This window comes from Chrysemys picta, chromosome 12 (assembly GCF_011386835.1).
Source record: "Chrysemys picta bellii isolate R12L10 chromosome 12, ASM1138683v2, whole genome shotgun sequence".
Lineage (NCBI taxonomy): Eukaryota > Metazoa > Chordata > Testudines > Emydidae > Chrysemys > Chrysemys picta.
In genome coordinates, this window is record NC_088802.1 from 22,435,389 (window position 1) to 22,453,270 (window position 17,882).

The 17,882-nt window shown below is 44.9% G+C and overlaps 1 protein-coding gene and 1 pseudogene across 1 annotated transcript; both read left to right on the forward strand.

Annotated features, from left to right (window-relative positions):
* Nucleotides 1-20: 20 nt before the first annotated feature.
* LOC135974547 (olfactory receptor 2AP1-like) lies at nucleotides 21-7,760 on the forward strand (annotated as a pseudogene).
* Nucleotides 7,761-15,876: 8,116 nt separating this feature from the next.
* On the forward strand, nucleotides 15,877-16,791 carry LOC135974633 (olfactory receptor 14A16-like). Its single transcript, XM_065563054.1, has one exon. The coding sequence runs from the start codon at nucleotides 15,877-15,879 to the stop codon at nucleotides 16,789-16,791; it is 915 nt and encodes a 304-aa protein (XP_065419126.1).
* Nucleotides 16,792-17,882: the final 1,091 nt, after the last annotated feature.

The following is a 17,882-nucleotide window of genomic DNA, read 5'->3' on the forward strand; positions in this document are numbered from 1 at the left end:
TTTGTTCCTAGACTCAACCCATGGCAGACACAGATTGGAAAAACTGAACGACCATCACAGAATTGATCCTTCTGTGATTTGGGGATCTCCCTGACCTTCAAATTCTTCTTTTTCTAATGTTCCTAGTGATCTATATTGCAACCGTGGCTGGGAAAACTCTCATTGTGGTGCTTGTTGTGACAGATCAGCACCTTCACACCCCTATGTACTTCTTCCTGGGTAACTTGTTGTCATAACTATAAAGGGAAGGGTAATAGCTGTCCTGTGTACAGTACTATAAATCCCTCCTGGCCAGAGACTCCAAAATCCTTTTCCCTGTAAAGGGTTAAGAAGCTCAGGTAACCTGGCTGGCATCTGACCTAAAGGACCAATAAGGGGACAAGATACTTTCAAATCTTGGGGGGGGGAAGGCTGTTGTTTGTGTTCTTTGTTTTGGGATGGTGTTCGTTCTCAGGGAATGAGAGGGACCAGACATCAATCCAGGTTCTCCACATCTTTCTAAACAAGCCTCTCCTATTTCAAACTTGTAAGTAAATAGCCAGGCAAGGCGTGTTAGTTTTCCTTTGTTTTCTCAACTTGTAAATGTACCTTTTACTAGAGTGTTTCTCTTTGTTTGCTGTACTTTGAACCTGAGACTAGAGGGGAGTCCTCTGAGCTCTTTAAGTTTGATTACCCTGTAAGGTTAATTCCCATACTGATTTTACAGAGATGATTTTTACCTTTTTCTTTAATTAAAAACCTTCTTTTTAAGAACCTGATTGATTTTTCCTTGTTTTAGATCCAAAGGGATTTTGGATCTTGATTCACCAGGAGTTGGTGGGAGGAAGGAGGGGAATGGTTAATTTCCCCTTGTTTTAAATCCAAGGGGTTGGATTTGTTTTCACCAGGGATTTGGTGAAGGTTTTTCAAGGTTTCCCAGGGAGGGAATCCATTGAAAATGGTGGCAGCCGAACCAGAGCTAAGCTGGTAATTAAGCTTAGAAGTTTTTATGCAGGCCCCTACATTTGTACCCTAAAGTTCAAAGTGGGGATCTCAGTCCTGACATGGTGAATAGCGGTGGGATCATTTTAAACCCAAAAGCCAGTGAGATTTTTTTTTTCCTTCTAGCTGCTTGGAAAGCCGAGCTGGAAGTAGATAGATGCATATCTTATCTCTCCTTGCCTGAAGGCAGAGGTGTTAAGTTGTTTTTACAGGTCCTTTGTTAAGAGAAGGGTTCAATTAGCAAATGACTGGTAAAAGGTATTTACAAGCTGAATTGTTTTTTTTTTCTTTTTACATCCTCGGGAGTAGCTAGTTAGAAAGTTACTGTTAACTCTGCAGCAGCCAGAGCTGAGAGCTTCCCAGTTTGTCAACTGCAAAGGGGGTGACCCAGCACAAGAAAACAGGAAAATGACTACCAAAGAAGAAAAAGCCAAAGAGGAGGCCCACAAGAGAGAGATAGAGCTGAGAGACAGAGAGGAGAAAGCCAAAGAGGAGGCCCACAGGAGAGAGATGGAGCTAAAAGAAAGAGAAGAAAAAGCCAAAAAGGAGGCCCATGAAAGAGAGATGGAGCTGGAAAAAGCCAAAGAGGAGGCTCACAAGAGAACTATGGAGCTGAAAGAAAAAGAGATGGAGGAGAGAGAAAAAGAAAGGAAGCATGAACTGGAAGTGGCAAAAGCTAAGCAGGATGCACCAGCCAATGCTAACAACCCCCCTCCAGGTACCACTTCCCATCCCAGAAAATTCCCCATCTACAAGGCAGGCGATGATACTGAGGCCTTCTTAGAAAATTTTGAAAGGGCCTGCCTTGGATACAGCATCGCTACAGACCAGTACATGGTAGAGCTGAGGCCGCAGCTCAGTGGACCCTTAGCAGAGGTGGCGGCTGAAATGCCTAAGGAACACATGAACAGTTATGAACTTTTTAAAAACAAGGCCAGACTCAGAATGGGGCTAACACCCGAGCATGCCCGTCGGCGGTTCAGAGCCCTAAAGTGGAAACCCGATGTGTCATTTACCCGTCATGCCTACCACATTGACAAAAATTGTGATGCCTGGGTATCAGGAGCAAATGTTCAATCTCTGGAAGATCTACTTTCCCTAGTAAAAATGGAGCAGTTTTTAGAGGGTGTTCCTGAGGAAATAGAAAGGTACATCCTAGATAGGAAGCCCAAAACTGTAACTGAGGCGGGGGAGATTGGAGCCCAATGGGTGGAGGTGGCAGAAAAGAAAAAAACTAGTAGCAGTTGGAGCGAATATCAGAAGGGGCAAGCCGAAACAAAACCTCACCACCGGGGACAACCCAAGGCCCCACCCACATCCCAAGGGAAACACCAGACGCCTTCTCACCCCACCACAGCAGTATCCACCAACCAACATCGTCCCAGTGATACCTTAGCAGGGCGATGTTTTAAATGTAATGAACTGGGACATATAAAGGCTCACTGCCCCAAGAACCCCAACCGATTACAGTTCATTACACCCCAATCACACCAAAGATCCCCAAACCCAGATGCCTCTCTCATACCCTCGGAGCGAAGGGAAACCTTGAGAGTGGGCGGAAAGAAGGTTACCGCTTGGAGGGACACTGGGGCTCAAGTGTCAACTATCCACCAATCCCTAGTGGACCCCAAACTCATCAACCCAGAGGCTACAGTGACAATTCAACCCTTCGTGTCACAATCTGTAACCTTGCCTACAGCCACGTTGCATGTCCAGTACAAGGGCTGGTCAGGAATGTGGACTTTTGCAGTCTATGACAATTATCCCATTCCCATGCTGCTGGGAGAAGACTTGGCCAACCATGTGAAGGTAGCCAAGAGGGTGGGAATAGTCACCCGCAGCCAGGCTAAGCAAGCTTTCACCCCCATCCCTGTTCCTGAGCCGTCCACCAGGGCCCCGTCTGTGTTACCGGAGACCCAGACAAAGGTGGTGGAACTGGATCCCCTGCCAACGACTGCAACAGCCGTAGTGGATCCAATCCCAGAGACCCAGCCAAAGCCAGTCCCAGTACCGGAACTGGCAACGCAACCAGCACCAGAACCATTGCCAGCCCTGAGTCCAGCGCTTGCAAACCCGTCTACAACTCCAACGCCAGAGGGCACCAGCGAGCCTGAACTGGCAGAAGCAGCAGATAACCCTACCCAAGAGGCTCAACCAGAGCCTGAGTTACCACATAGTGCACCAGTGGACAGCGGTTCACAGTCAATGGAAACAGCCCCAGCACCTGCATCGCTTCCAGAGGGACCAAGCCCCAGTCCACAGTCCAAGGAGGAACTGATGTCTCCAGCATCAAGGGAACAGTTCCAGGCCGAGCAGGAAGCAGATGACAGCCTTCAGAAAGCTTGGGCGGCGGCGCGGAGCACCCCACCGCCTCTCAGCTCTTCTAACCGATCCCGGTTTGTTGTAGAACAAGGACTTTTATACAAGGAGACTCTTTCTGGTGGGCACCAGGAAGACTGGCATCCTCAAAGACAGTTGGTAGTTCCCACTAAGTATCGGGTAAAGCTCTTGAGCTTAGCCCATGATCATCCCAGTGGCCATTCTGGGGTGAACAGAACCAAGGACCGGTTGGGGAAGTCCTTCCACTGGGAGGGAATGGGCAAGGACGTTGCTAATTATGTCCGGTCTTGTGAGGTGTGCCAACGAGTGGGAAAGCCCCAAGACCAGGTTAAAGCCCCTCTCCAGCCACTACCCATAATTGAGGTCCCATTTCAGCGCGTAGCTGTGGATATTCTGGGTCCTTTCCCAAAGAAGACACCCAGAGGAAAGCAGTACGTACTGACTTTCATGGATTTTGCTACCCGATGGCCGGAAGCAGTACCCTTAAGCAACACCAGGGCTAAAAGTGTGTGCCAGGCATTAACAGACATTTTTGCCAGGGTAGGTTGGCCCTCCGACATCCTTACAGATTCGGGGACTAACTTCCTGGCAGGAACCATGGAAAGCCTGTGGGAAGCTCATGGGGTGAATCACTTGGTTGCCACCCCTTACCACCATGAAACCAATGGCCTGGTGGAGAGGTTTAATGGAACTTTGGGGGCCATGATACGTAAATTTGTAAATGAACACTCCAATGATTGGGACCTCGTGTTGCAGCAGTTGCTTTTTGCCTACAGGGCTGTACCACATCCCAGTTTAGGGTTTTCACCATTTGAACTTGTGTATGGCCGTGAGGTTAAGGGGCCATTACAGTTGGTGAAGCAGCAATGGGAGGGGTTTACGCCTTCTCCAGGAACAAACATTCTAGACTTTGTAAGCAACCTACAAAACACCCTCCGACATTCTTTGGCCCTTGCTAAAGAAAACCTAAAGGATGCTCAGGAAGAGCAAAAGGCCTGGTATGATAAACATTCCAGAGAACGGTCCTTCAAGGTAGGAGACCAAGTCATGGTCTTAAAGGCGCTCCAGGCCCATAAAATGGAAGCGTCGTGGGAAGGACCATTCACGGTCCAGGAGCGCCTAGGAGCTGTTAACTATCTCATAGCCTCCCCCACCTCCAACATAAAGCCTAAGGTATACCATGTTAATTCTCTTAAGCCCTTTTATTCCAGAGAATTAAACGTTTGCCAGTTTACAGCCCAGGAAACAGATGATGCGGAGTGGCCTGAAGGTGTCTACTATGAAGGAAAAAAGGATGGTGGCGTGGAAGAGGTGAACCTCTCCACGACCCTTGGACGTCTGCAGCGACAGCAGATCAAGGAGCTGTGCACAAGCTTTGCACCAATTTTCTCAGCCACTCCAGGATGGACCGAACGGGCATACCACTCCATTGACACAGGTAATGCTCACCCTATTAGAACCCCACCCTACCGGGAGTCACCTCATGCCAAAACTGCTATACAAAGGGAGATCCAGGACATGCTACAGATGGGTATAATCCGCCCCTCTAAGAGTGCATGGGCATCTCCAGTGGTTCTAGTTCCCAAAGCAGATGGGGAAATACGCTTTTGCGTGGACTACCGTAAGCTAAATGCTGTAACTCGTCCTGACAACTATCCAATGCCACGCACAGATGAGCTATTGGAGAAATTGGGACATGCCCAATTCATCTCTACTTTGGACTTAACCAAGGGGTACTGGCAAGTACCACTAGATGAACCCGCTAAGGAAAGGTCAGCCTTCGTCACCCAGGCAGGGGTGTATGAATTCAATGTACTTCCTTTCGGGTTGCGAAATGCACCCGCCACCTTCCAAAGACTTGTAGATGGTCTCCTAGCGGGATTGGGAGAATCTGCAGTTGCCTACCTCGATGATGTGGCCATTTTTTCTGATTCATGGGCAGAGCACATGGAGCACCTGGAAAAAGTTTTCGAGCGCATCCAGCAGGCATGACTAACTGTTAAGGCTAAAAAGTGTCAAATAGGCCAAAACAGAGTGACTTACCTGGGGCACCAGGTGGGTCAAGGAACTATAAATCCCCTACAGGCCAAAGTGGATGCTATCCAAAAGTGGCCGGTTCCAAAGTCTAAGAAACAGGTCCAATCCTTCTTAGGGTTGGCTGGATATTATAGGCGATTTGTACCCCACTACAGCCAAATCGCCGCCCCGCTGACAGACCTAACCAGAAAGAAACAGCCAAATGCAGTTCAGTGGACTGATAAGTGTCAAAAGGCCTTTAACCAGCTTAAGGCAACACTCATGTCTGACCCTGTGCTAAGGGCCCCAGACTTTGACAAACCGTTCCTAGTAACCACAGATGCGTCCGAGCGAGGCGTGGGAGCAGTTTTAATGCAGGAAGGACCGGATCAAGAATTCCATCCTGTCGTGTTTCTCAGTAAGAAACTGTCTGAGAGGGAAAGCCATTGGTCAATCAGTGAAAAGGAATGCTACGCCATTGTGTACGCGCTGGAAAAGCTACGCCCATATGTTTGGGGACGGCGTTTCCAACTACAAACAGACCATGCTGCGCTACAGTGGCTTCATACCGCCAAGGGAAATAACAAAAAACTTCTTCGGTGGAGTTTAGCTCTCCAAGATTTTGATTTTGAAATACAACACATTTCGGGAGCTTCTAACAAAGTGGCTGATGCACTTTCCCGGGAAAGTTTCCCAGAGTTAACTGGTTAACAATTGTTCTTGGAATGAAACATATTGTTAGTTTTTATATAATCAGTCGTATGTCTAAAGGTACATGTGTCTTATTAACTCTGTTTTCTCCTAAAACTCCAGGAAGAAATCACAGCCAGTGTGGAACCGAACATCCAACACTATCTGTGATTTGGGGGGCGTGTCATAACTATAAAGGGAAGGGTAATAGCTGTCCTGTGTACAGTACTATAAATCCCTCCTGGCCAGAGACTCCAAAATCCTTTTCCCTGTAAAGGGTTAAGAAGCTCAGGTAACCTGGCTGGCATCTGACCTAAAGGACCAATAAGGGGACAAGATACTTTCAAATCTTGGGGGGGGGAAGGCTGTTGTTTGTGTTCTTTGTTTTGGGACGGTGTTCGTTCTCAGGGAATGAGAGGGACCAGACATCAATCCAGGTTCTCCACATCTTTCTAAACAAGCCTCTCCTATTTCAAACTTGTAAGTAAATAGCCAGGCAAGGCGTGTTAGTTTTCCTTTGTTTTCTCAACTTGTAAATGTACCTTTTACTAGAGTGTTTCTCTTTGTTTGCTGTACTTTGAACCTGAGACTAGAGGGGAGTCCTCTGAGCTCTTTAAGTTTGATTACCCTGTAAGGTTAATTTCCATACTGATTTTACAGAGATGATTTTTACCTTTTTCTTTAATTAAAAACCTTCTTTTTAAGAACCTGATTGATTTTTCCTTGTTTTAGATCCAAAGGGGTTTTGGATCTTGATTCACCAGGAGTTGGTGGGAGGAAGGAGGGGAATGGTTAATTTCCCCTTGTTTTAAATCCAAGGGGTTGGATTTGTTTTCACCAGGGATTTGGTGAAGGTTTTTCAAGGTTTCCCAGGGAGGGAATCCATTGAAAATGGTGGCAGCCGAACCAGAGCTAAGCTGGTAATTAAGCTTAGAAGTTTTTATGCAGGCCCCTACATTTGTACCCTAAAGTTCAAAGTGGGGATCTCAGTCCTGACACTTGTCCTACTTGGGGACTTGCTATAACTCGACATTCCTGCCCAGGTTATTGGCCAGTCTCCTGACTGGGGACAGAACCATCTCAATTAGTGGCTGAATCACACAACTGTATTTCTCTGGTTATCTGGCTGCTACGGAATACTATCTGCTAGCAGTGATGTCCTATGATCGGTATTTAGCAATATGTAAACTCTGCACTATTCAACTCTTATGAATAACAGGTTTTGCCTCCAGTTGGCTGCTGGGTCATGGTTAAATGGCTGTTTGGCCAGTACAGTCCTTATATTATTCTTATCACAGCAAATATTCTGTGACCCGAATGAAATTAACCATTTCTATTGTGATCCCATCCCACTGATGGAAGTCTCCTGCAGTGACATACACCTGAGCATATTGGTGTATTTCATAATAGTTTCCGTATTCACCCTGCCTCCATTCCTACTAACCCTGATGTCCTATGTGTTTATCCTTGCTAGTACCCTGAGAATCCCTTCCACCACCGGGAGACAAAAGGCCTTTTCCACCTGCTCCTCTCACCTCACTGTGGTGACAATTTTCTATGGAACCATATTCATTGTCTACATGCTACCAAGACATGATTATTCAGATCTCTGAGTGTAAGCACTCTCTCTTTGCTTCACGGTCCTAACTCCCCTGGTAAACCCCCTCATCTACAGTTTGAGAAACAGAGAGGTCAAGGAAGCCTTGAGTAAAGCAGTCAGTAAATGCGGCTGAATACAAATATGTGGCAGCATTTACACTTTGTGAATCGAAGGGGAAGCTCATTTTGTGTGATTGAAGCAATGAGCCTGTGACACACTGTACCTCAAAGTAGCCCACTGTAATCCCCATATGCATCTTTTGTATTTGGTTGTGATATTTCATACAAAGCATGTCTTGTAACGTATCATATGTAAGGTCATGATCTGCTGAAACTCATTCTTCTGTCAAAATATGTATATCATCATTGTATATGTCATTATCAGATTTTGTTATATGGTTGTTATTTAAGTATATTAGGAGTCTGGGATTCGCCCACTGTTAGTTCTCCAGTGACAACATAGGAGGTAACTCACTCCCAGGCGAGCATTAAACGACGATCACTAACTATTGACCAGCCGGGGAATTATAAACAAGAGGTCTACAATTTTGTAACAGGCAGTTGTGCAAGAACCACACAATGGGAATTGCTCAACTCTGTGACTCATCAAGGCCCACCAGGACATGTCTGGCCCAGTATTTTTCCAGGGACATGACTTGAGAGTATAAAATAAGGGATATTGGCATCATGAGACCACCTCTCTCCACCCCCACCTACCCTAGAGGCAACAAGAATGCTGGGAAGACAAAGACTTTGTACTGGGGAGGTTGGTCTGAGAAGGGGATTCAGCCTGTGTATTAAGAACTGTAACCTGGCTGCAACATCCAGTGGAGTGTGAAAAGCTGTTTGATTCAGATCTTACTGAGTCTGATAAAGTTGAAGATTTAGAATGCGTTTGTATTTTTTTCCTTAGACATAAAGATCGGGAGAACGATTCTTGTTTTACTAGGATATTGATTCTCATAACAAGTCATCCAGATAAAGAGTGATGCTGGTGGTGATATTGGGAAACTGGAGTGTCCAAGTGAATTGCTTGTGTGAATTTATGGTTAGCCAGCGAGTTAAACCAAAGTCATCTCTGTTTGGCTGGTTTGGTGCCTTAATAGTAAAGGAACTCCAGCTTTGGGCTGTAATTGACCTGCTTTAAGCAATTTGTCCTGAACTGATACTCTCAGTTGTGTCCTGCCAGAGGCCACATCATTACATATGGTTAGATTAATTTCCATTAATTCTAACAAGAGATTGGTGCCTATGGACACTTGACTGCATTGAAAAATCTGAGTACAAGATTTTAGTTGTTAAGCGCTGGTATGTCATGAGGTGGAATCTAATAGATAGCCAAATACTGATATGACAGAACAGACCAATTCTGTACCACAGAAGAGGCAGAGACCCCATGTGTGAATCTGATATGGTAACTGATTTTATGTGGAAAGTGCTCTGATACCATGGTGATGGGTGGCAGTACAAAAGCCTCAGAGAGATCAATCGATCAATAGATGGAGGGGTATGTATGGGGATGGATGGATAGCTAGACATGATAAGTTCATGGAGGATAGATCCATCAATGGCTATTAACCAAGAGGGTCAGGGATGCAACCCTGTGCTCTGGGTGTCCCTAAGCCTCTGACTGCCAGATGCTGGGATTGGACAACACAGGATGGGTCACTCAATAATTCTCCTGTTCTGTTCATTCTCTCTGAGGCATCTGACATTGGCCATTGTGTGAATACAGGATATTTATATAGGTGTAAATTTATAGTAACTCCATTGACCTGAGTGGAGTTTTTCTAGGTATTTACCAGTGTAAATACCTCAGTGTACATAAATGGATTGACCGTTAAGTTCTCATGGAGACAATAATGTCAAGAGTTGATTATATTTATAAAGAAACACAGAATGAGATGATGGTCATGGGTGAAAGATAGCCTTGACCTAATCATTTTCCACATGGCAGCATTGATATCCTTGTTCTTCATGCTAAAAATTATTGGATTCATCATGGGAGGCACCATGGAATACAAAACAGCCACCATGAGATCCAGACATGAGATTGAGCTGGAGGTGGGTTTAATATAAGCAAAACTAGCAGTTCAAACAAACACAGAGACGACAGTGAGGTGAAGGATGCAGGTGGAGAAGGTTTTATGCGGGCCCTGCTCAGAGGGGATTCTCAGCACTGTTTTGAAGATCAGAACGTAAGACACAATTATAAAATAAAGCAGTTTAAGGCAAAGTACACGCTAAAGGCAATAGCCCCAGTTTCACTGAGATATGAGTCATACCAAGCAAGTTTGAGGAGCTGGGGGATTTCACAGAAGAACTGATTCATCTCATTGTCTCCTCAGAAGGTTATTGCAAATGTGTTCCCAGTGTGCAGTGCAGAATTGAGAACTCCAATGATCCAGATACTGGCTGCCATTTGGACACAAGCTCTCCTGTTCATTATTGACTCGTAGTGCAGTGGTTGGCAGATGGAAATGTACCAGTCGTATGCCATGATGATTATTAAGGAAAGCTCAGCTGTAGTGAAGAAAAGGAAGGGAAAGACTTGGATGACGCATCCGTATAATGAAATGGCCCTGGTGCTCATGAGGGAATTGGCCATGGACTGGGGTCAACAATGGAGATGGAGCCAAGGTCTAGGATGGATAGATTCATTAGGAAGAAATACATGGGTGTGTGAAGATGATGGTCGAGGGCTATGGCTGTGATGATGAGAAGATTCCCAGTCAGGGCTGCCAGGTAAATCCCTAGAAACACCATGAAATGCAAAATCTGCAGCTCCCGAATGTCAGAGAATCCCAGGAGAAGGAACTCAGTCACGGTGATTTGGTTGGACATTTTCTTCCTCTGTACATAACTAACAGTATGAACCAACAGCTGCAAATAAGAAGAGATGTAATAGAATGTATGGGTTTGAAATTATCATATTATTGGACAATATTTGCATTCCCCAGTCTTTCTGAAAGCTCAGTTTCCAATTAAGTGTGGTAAGAAATTTTCTACTTAAATTGTTTTCAAAGGAAAATTGTGTTTTCAATTAATCAAATTTTCATAGAAACTCTCAGGTATCCTCATATATATTTCACGGATACTTCATATATATATATACCCAGGGAAACTGAAAACTCATGATTTTTGGGTGGATCTAGGCAGAAAAAAAATCAGTTTTCTGCAATATTTTGCTGAAAATGTTTGTTTCTCACTTGCCAAAACATGAAAAATTGGAGATTTTTGGGAAGTCTATGAAAAACCTATTTTTTTTTAAATGCTGATAGGCTCTAGATGGTTGATTGACTTGATAGCAAAAGTCTTAAAGAGTTCCAACCATAATTCAAATTTATGTTCCTAAATTAGCCCTGTATATTAATACTATAACATATTTAATTGAAATGGCAAACTTACTGTGCTGGTCTTTGTGGAATTTTTCCCAGCTTGCAATGAATTCAAGCCTCCAGTGTTAAGAATCATTGGTCATATCTATCTATCTATCTATCTATCTATCTATCTATCTATCTATCTATCTATCTATCTATGCACCCCCTGCCAGGATTGTTTTGTGATCCCTCTCTCTCATCCCCCCATCACTGTATTACCCAGCAGCCATTGTCGTGTCCCTTTGCTGGATGTCCTGAGTTGCTGTGTCTCTCTGCAGTTCCTAGCAGACAGGGATCTACTCCACAGATGGGTGCTCCCTGCTCCCCTCCTTTGGTGGGCTTGGCTGAGAGGTGATGGACTAAATGGGATGAGGGACTGAAAGCCTCTCCGAGCTTTAGAGAGGGCCAGGGACAGGAAGGAGGAGAGTGGTGTGGGAAGGAAGTAGTGGCCAGGGTTAGCCAATGGAGAGAAGCAGGAGAGAATATCTGGTGTTTGGAGGTGGGACAGAAGGAAGCAGGGATGGGGGGCTGTTCCGTGGGTCTGGGGCCATGACAGGGGAGTGGGGCTGAGCAGAGGAGGGGACTGGTGGGCAGAGGGGTTCATCCGGGATCTCTGAGGAAGCTGAGTCAGGAACTCTGGATGGAGAATTGGCTCTGGCCGTGGGAGGGGGAATCTCGAAGAACAGGAACCGAGAGCATCCGTGAGTTGGAGGGTTGTGAGAGGGGAGGGAGGGGATTAAGGGCTGGGGGGGTTGTTTGGGGGTCCAGGCTGTGTGAGGCAGAGGGAAGGAGACATTCGGGGACTAGAGTAAGAACATTCAGGGGGTGGAGGATGTGGCAGAGGCTGGATTCAAAGGGCCTGAATCTCCTCTTCCTGAAAACAGACATACTCCAGTGTAACACCATGGACTACCCCTGAGATGAGTGACGGGGGAATCAGCCCCATTGACTCCAGTGGGGTTACTCCTGATTTACACCAGTGTGACCAAGAGGGAAGTCTGTTGACTGCAGTGGAATATTTCTAACTTTTCTTACAGTTGGTGTGTTATGGTGATTTATTGTGCACAGCTAGAGATCAAACCGGGGCTCAGATCTTCATGTCAGAGTCTCCAAAGCTCAAGGGCCAACTCACCAGAGTGCAGTCCACCCACTGGGCCTTGGGGGGAAATAAAGTGACAGCGTTATTAGCCACAATGTTTAGTTTTCAGTTAGGCGCGTCAGCCTTTGAAGTGCTTGGAGTCGTGCAAAACGGATTGCATTGTGCATGTGCATGGCGAGAGGTGGAGCTGGTTGCAAGCTGTTTCTGACTCGCAGCCCCATAGCTGCTGAAAGGAAAATGTTCTGGCCAACAAACCTAGACCTTGTGACTTAAAATCTAACCCTGGGCAGAAATCTGTGCCTAAAAACAGGAGGCATCTGCCTCTGTTGAAGGGTTTCTAATCTTGGCGAACTGTCACTTGAGCACAGCTGAATATTGAGAAGGTGCTGAAACTATTTTTGAAATGAAAATAAATAACCCATGCATAAGATGTTGCCTAATTCAGCTAAAATCTCCTGGAATTAATTTTAATACTTCTGGTCAAAAATAGGGGAGAGGATCAGAATCATTCTACACCATTATTTAAAGATTTTTTTTTTAATTCATAGAAATTTAGAATCTTTTTTTAAAAACCTACCATTTTGTGAGGTTTTTTGAGAATTTTTTCCCCTATTTTTGGTGGAGATGAAATTAGATTAATAGATTCCAAGGCCAGAAGGGACCATAGTGACTGTCTAGTCTGACCTCCTGTATAACCCAACCCACAGAACATCCCCAAAATAATACCTAGAGCAGATCCTTTAGAAAAACATCCAATCTTGATTTGAAAGTTGTCAGTGATGGAATCTACAAAAGAAGTAATTAATAATAAACTAATTGAGATATTCAAAGAGGATTAATGGAGCTGGGTACTCCTCTCCTGTCAAAAGCCAATGGGATTTAGACACACAAATCCAGTAGGTTGCTTTGAATAGTCCAGCCTATCTGGATAATGAGAGCATGCAGTTACTTTGTAGTAGATTAAACTCTATGATGGGAAGAAACTCACCTTCCTCATGCCATAGACCATTCACAAACTGATGATGATGAGACTCCACAATGGGCAGGTTATTCGAGAACTGTCCTCTATAGGGCCTCTTAGACTTTTCTCTGAATCAGGTGGTACTGGCCACTGTCAGGGACAGAATACTTACCTAGTTAGACAGTTCTTATGACAAGCAGATGCTGTCAAATAAAATTGCAATGAATGTTGCACACACATCAATTCAAATGCATTTAATTTATTTTTAATTACTCATTATTAAAGCTGCTCAAAAATGAAAATTATATTTTTGTGGGAAATGTCATTGTTTTATAACATCCCACAGTATTGCTTTTGGATGGGGGTGGACAAAAAAATTAAACTGGAGACTGAAAAGTGTTTGGTTTTCAATAAACTTCTCTAGTAAAAATGCAAGTTTATGGTAAACATGTTCTAGTTTGGGGAAAAGATTTCTGATATTGAAAACTTTCCCCCCCAAACCTGAAAAAACATACAAAAATGTTTTCCATCTCCAGGTTTTCTTAAAACCAAAACCAAAAATGACTTCCCCACACCATCGCCACTCATTATGAATTATCCTCCAAGTAACTATTATTCCCATTGGACGGATGACAAACTGAGAAAAGGAGCTGTGAAGGGCCTGAACAAAGCCAGAGGAATAGTTGGGATCAGATCTCAGGGCACCATGGACCTTAGCTTTTTATTAATTAATAAATTAATGAATTTATTATCTCATAGTTGCACCTAATATGAGAGGACCATTATATTAGGTAAGACACAGTATCCACCACAAGGAGCCTAGAGTAGAAAAGACAAGGAAAGAGTGCGAGGGAAAAGACAGCCCCAGGGAATGACTTTCCCAAGGTAACACAGCAGGTCAGCGGCAGGGCTAAGTCCTGTGTGCCCTTAGTGTTTGCCTCACAATCTTTCCTCTAGACCCTGCTGCCTTGTTTTAATTGTGATTATTTTAGTTTCTGGAAACTCTTTAGGGAACTAGAGGGCAAGAGAAATTAATTGTTGCCTCTGGGCTGTTGAGGGCTCCAGGGAGTGAGTCCGAAAAGCCTGTAGAAAACAGACATGGATAAATCACCTTCCTGCAGCACCAAAGTTTTGGACACACAGCTCATCTGCAGACAGCACAGATCTCACTGTATTTCCTGCAGCTCTGCCTCAGTTTGGGGGGGAACGGCCTCTCATAATACAGTGATCGGGGCATTAGATAGATAGATCAATAGAGCAGTGGGCATGGGGCTAGAGAGAGATGGGGTGACCAGATGTCCCGATTTTATAGGTACAGTCCTGATATTTGGAGGTTTTCTTATATAGGCTCCTATTATCCCCCCACCCCAGTCCCGATTTTTCCGCTGTCTGGTCACGCTAGCGAGAGAGGGGTAACCAGTTGCAGTCTGTAGCTGGAGGAGAAAAGATATCTCAGTCTGCGAGGATTCCACACAGACCGGCACCGTAAGTTTGCTCTTGGAATGAAATATATTTGTGGGTTTCAGAGTGGCACTTTAAGGATGAAATTGTAAGTGACAATAGATTTTTTTTCATAGTTTCACTCTTACCTCAATTTGGGCACGGAAAACTCAGGCAGTCTAAAGCATTTACCTTAGGAAACAGGGGGCAGAATATTCATGCCTCAGTTTCATTCTATTGGAAGTGGGGGAATTGATCAAATTGACACACATATTTTTTTAGAATGGATTGAGGAGCTTACATTAAAATAGTCCAAAAATTGTGACAAACACTATCGGCTCATTGTTGCTTTTCTCTCTGTATAAATTAGTTTCTTCTTATTGCTGTCTATCTGTCTGTTTATATTTTTCTTTCTATATTAGTTTGTTTATACTTCTCAATCTACCTGTTAGTTTGGATTAGTTCTGTCTTTCTCTCTCACTCTCTATATCTGTTCTTTTTTTACTTGTGTCTCTTTGTTAGCTTGTTGTTAGATCTATCAAACTATCTATCTATCTATCTAGCATCAGTTTGTGTCTAGTTCTCAGTTTATTGTTTCATCTGTCTATTATATTGCTGCAAGTGTAGTTGAATCAAGTGGGTTAGAGTAGTGGGGACTAGGAGCCAGGATTCCTGTGTTCTATCCAGAGCTCTGTAAAGTTAGTGTGATCACGTGGGTAAGAGTAGCAGGGACTGAGAGCCAGGACTGCTGAGTTTTATATGTGGCTCTGGGAGAAAGTTCAGAGCCGTATTCATGACTCGAGTTTACTGTGTATTTATGGCTGGGTTTGGTCACCTCCATGCTAAAAGCTGCTCCCGTTTAGAGCAGTATAAATGGGGAGTAATTCCATGGCATGCAGTGAAATTACCCCACATTCGCAGCTTGTCCCTGACAGCAGAATCTGACAGCAGAATCTGGCCAGACAGACCCCCAAATTCCCCTCGGAAAACTGAGGACAGTAACATTTATACACCGTTATCCAGAGTTCACCCACCTCTGGGCAACAGAAGTATACAAATTTCTCAAAAGCAATTGTTCCAATTTCTCCACTTCATTACCCTGGTGTAAATTATGAGTAACCACTGTGGAGTCCATTGAGCTGATTCTATTTTCTCTCACCCCAGTGTAAATCAGGAGTAACACCATTGGAGTCAGTGGGGCTGTTTTCTCCATCCTCATTCCCATATTACATCAATCTTCACAAGCTAAGGGTCTGACTCAAGGAAATTAAGGTGGTTATCACAAAAGGAGAGTTATTTTACTGATCTAATCCTGGCCCTTGCTCTTGTCCCTCCCTCTGCAACCATCACACGATGTCCTGAGAAAGAAAATGTCCAACCGAACCACCAAGTTCCTTCTCTTGGGATTCTCTGATGTTCGGGAGCTGCAGATTTTGCACTTTGTGGGGTTTCTACTGATCTACCTGGCAGCCCTGATGGGGAATCTTCTTATCTTCATGGCTATAACCTTCGACCACCACCTTCACACCCCCATGTATTTCTTCCTGATGAATCTCTCCATCCTAGACCTTGGCTCCATCTCTGTCACCATTCCCAAATCCATGGCCAACGCCCTCATGAACACCAGATCCATTTCCTATGCTGGATGTGTTGCCCAAGTCTTTTTCTTCCTCTCCTTCATGACAGCGGATTTTTCCCTTCTCACCATCATGGCGTATGACCGATATGTTGCCATCTGCCAACCACTGCACTATGACACAATGATGAACAGCAGAGCTTGTGTCCAAATGACAGCTGGTGCCTGGATCAGTGGGATTCTCTACTCTGTGCTACACACTGGGAACACATTTGCATTGGCCTTCTGTCGAGGCAACATGGTGGATCAGTTCTTCTGTGAAGTCCCCCAGCTACTGAAACTCACCTGCTCCGACTCATATCTGAGTGAAGTTAGGGTTCTTGCCTTTAGTGTGTGTTTAATCTTAGGCTGCTTTGTTTTTATCATTGTGTCATATGTTCAGATCTTCAAATCAGTGCTCAGAATCCCCTCTGAGCAGGGCCGGCATAAAGCCTTCTCCACCTGCCTTCCTCACCTCACTGTGGTCTCCTTGGTTGTTTTCACTGGGGCCTTTGCCTACCTAAAACCCACCTCCAGCTCCCCATCTGCTCTGGATCTTGTGGTGGCAGTTCTCTATTCCGTATTGCCACAAATCATGAATCCAGTTGTCTACAGCATGCGGAACAAGGAGATCAAAGCTGCCCTGAGGAGATTGACTGGTTATAGGTAATTCACAAAGAATTAATTTTCTGTCTTTCTCTAATTAAAGTTTGCTTACTTACTATCTGTTCATTAATGTCAGTTATTTACATGACCACACAGCTTGCACACAAACAGGTCTGATTCTGATCTCAGTTGCACCAATGCAAATCCAGATTAACTGTTGTCACTGCTGCTGGGGTGATTTACACTAGTAGAAATTCTGGTCCAGTTGTGGAGTTAAATGGGTGTAAATTGTGTGCGTGAGTGGAATGAGACTTTCACTCTGTGCCCAAACAATACCTGTTACACTGCTTGGCCACTAGCACCTGTTCCATGGCCACTGAAAACAATGATGGAAGTTGTCTTGCTTGTGAGTATGAATCAGGAGTGGCTTTGTTGGAACAAAAGGAGTCAGACAGTTGTAAGATTGGGGTAGGTGAGAGAAGACATCCGTGTAGTTCCATTGACTCTGGTGGCCCTAAAGCAATTTTCAGCATCTGTCGATCTGACCTACTGCCTCCAAAGGAGCTGTATATCCATTGCCACCAGCTGGGGAATGAACCCATTGTCTTATAAACCACCATTCATGGCCTAATCACTAGAGGGGGACAAGGAGCCAGACTGTGTTAGCCTGGCTCACGTGTACATTTGGGCGTGTGAGTGATGGAGAGACTGGCTAGAAATTACAGGGAGGTTTCTAACCACCAGCAGGGTGAAGTTCTGGAGCAGCCTCCAAATAGAAGTTGTGGGGGGCAAATGACCGAATTCGTTTTAAGAGAGAGCTGGACACATGTCTGAGTGGGATTGTATGATGGGGCTGCTTGTGATGGTGGAGGGCAGGGCTCAGCAACCCTGGGTCTCACTTGTGGCGTATGTCTTATGTTTCTAAAAGCTCATGCTTCAGGGTTTCATCTGGCCACTGGCAGGGGTCTGGAAGGGATTCTCCCCCCCCCCCCCAGTGTATACTTGGAGGGTGTTTTTTTAAATCTCTGGAGCATCGGGGTGGCCCTAGTTGGAGATGGGACATTGGGTGGGATGTGCCAGGGCTCTGAAGTGGCACTGAGGCATTCTTTCTCTCTCTCTTGGGTGTTTGGCTGGTTGGTTCTTGCCCACAGGGTC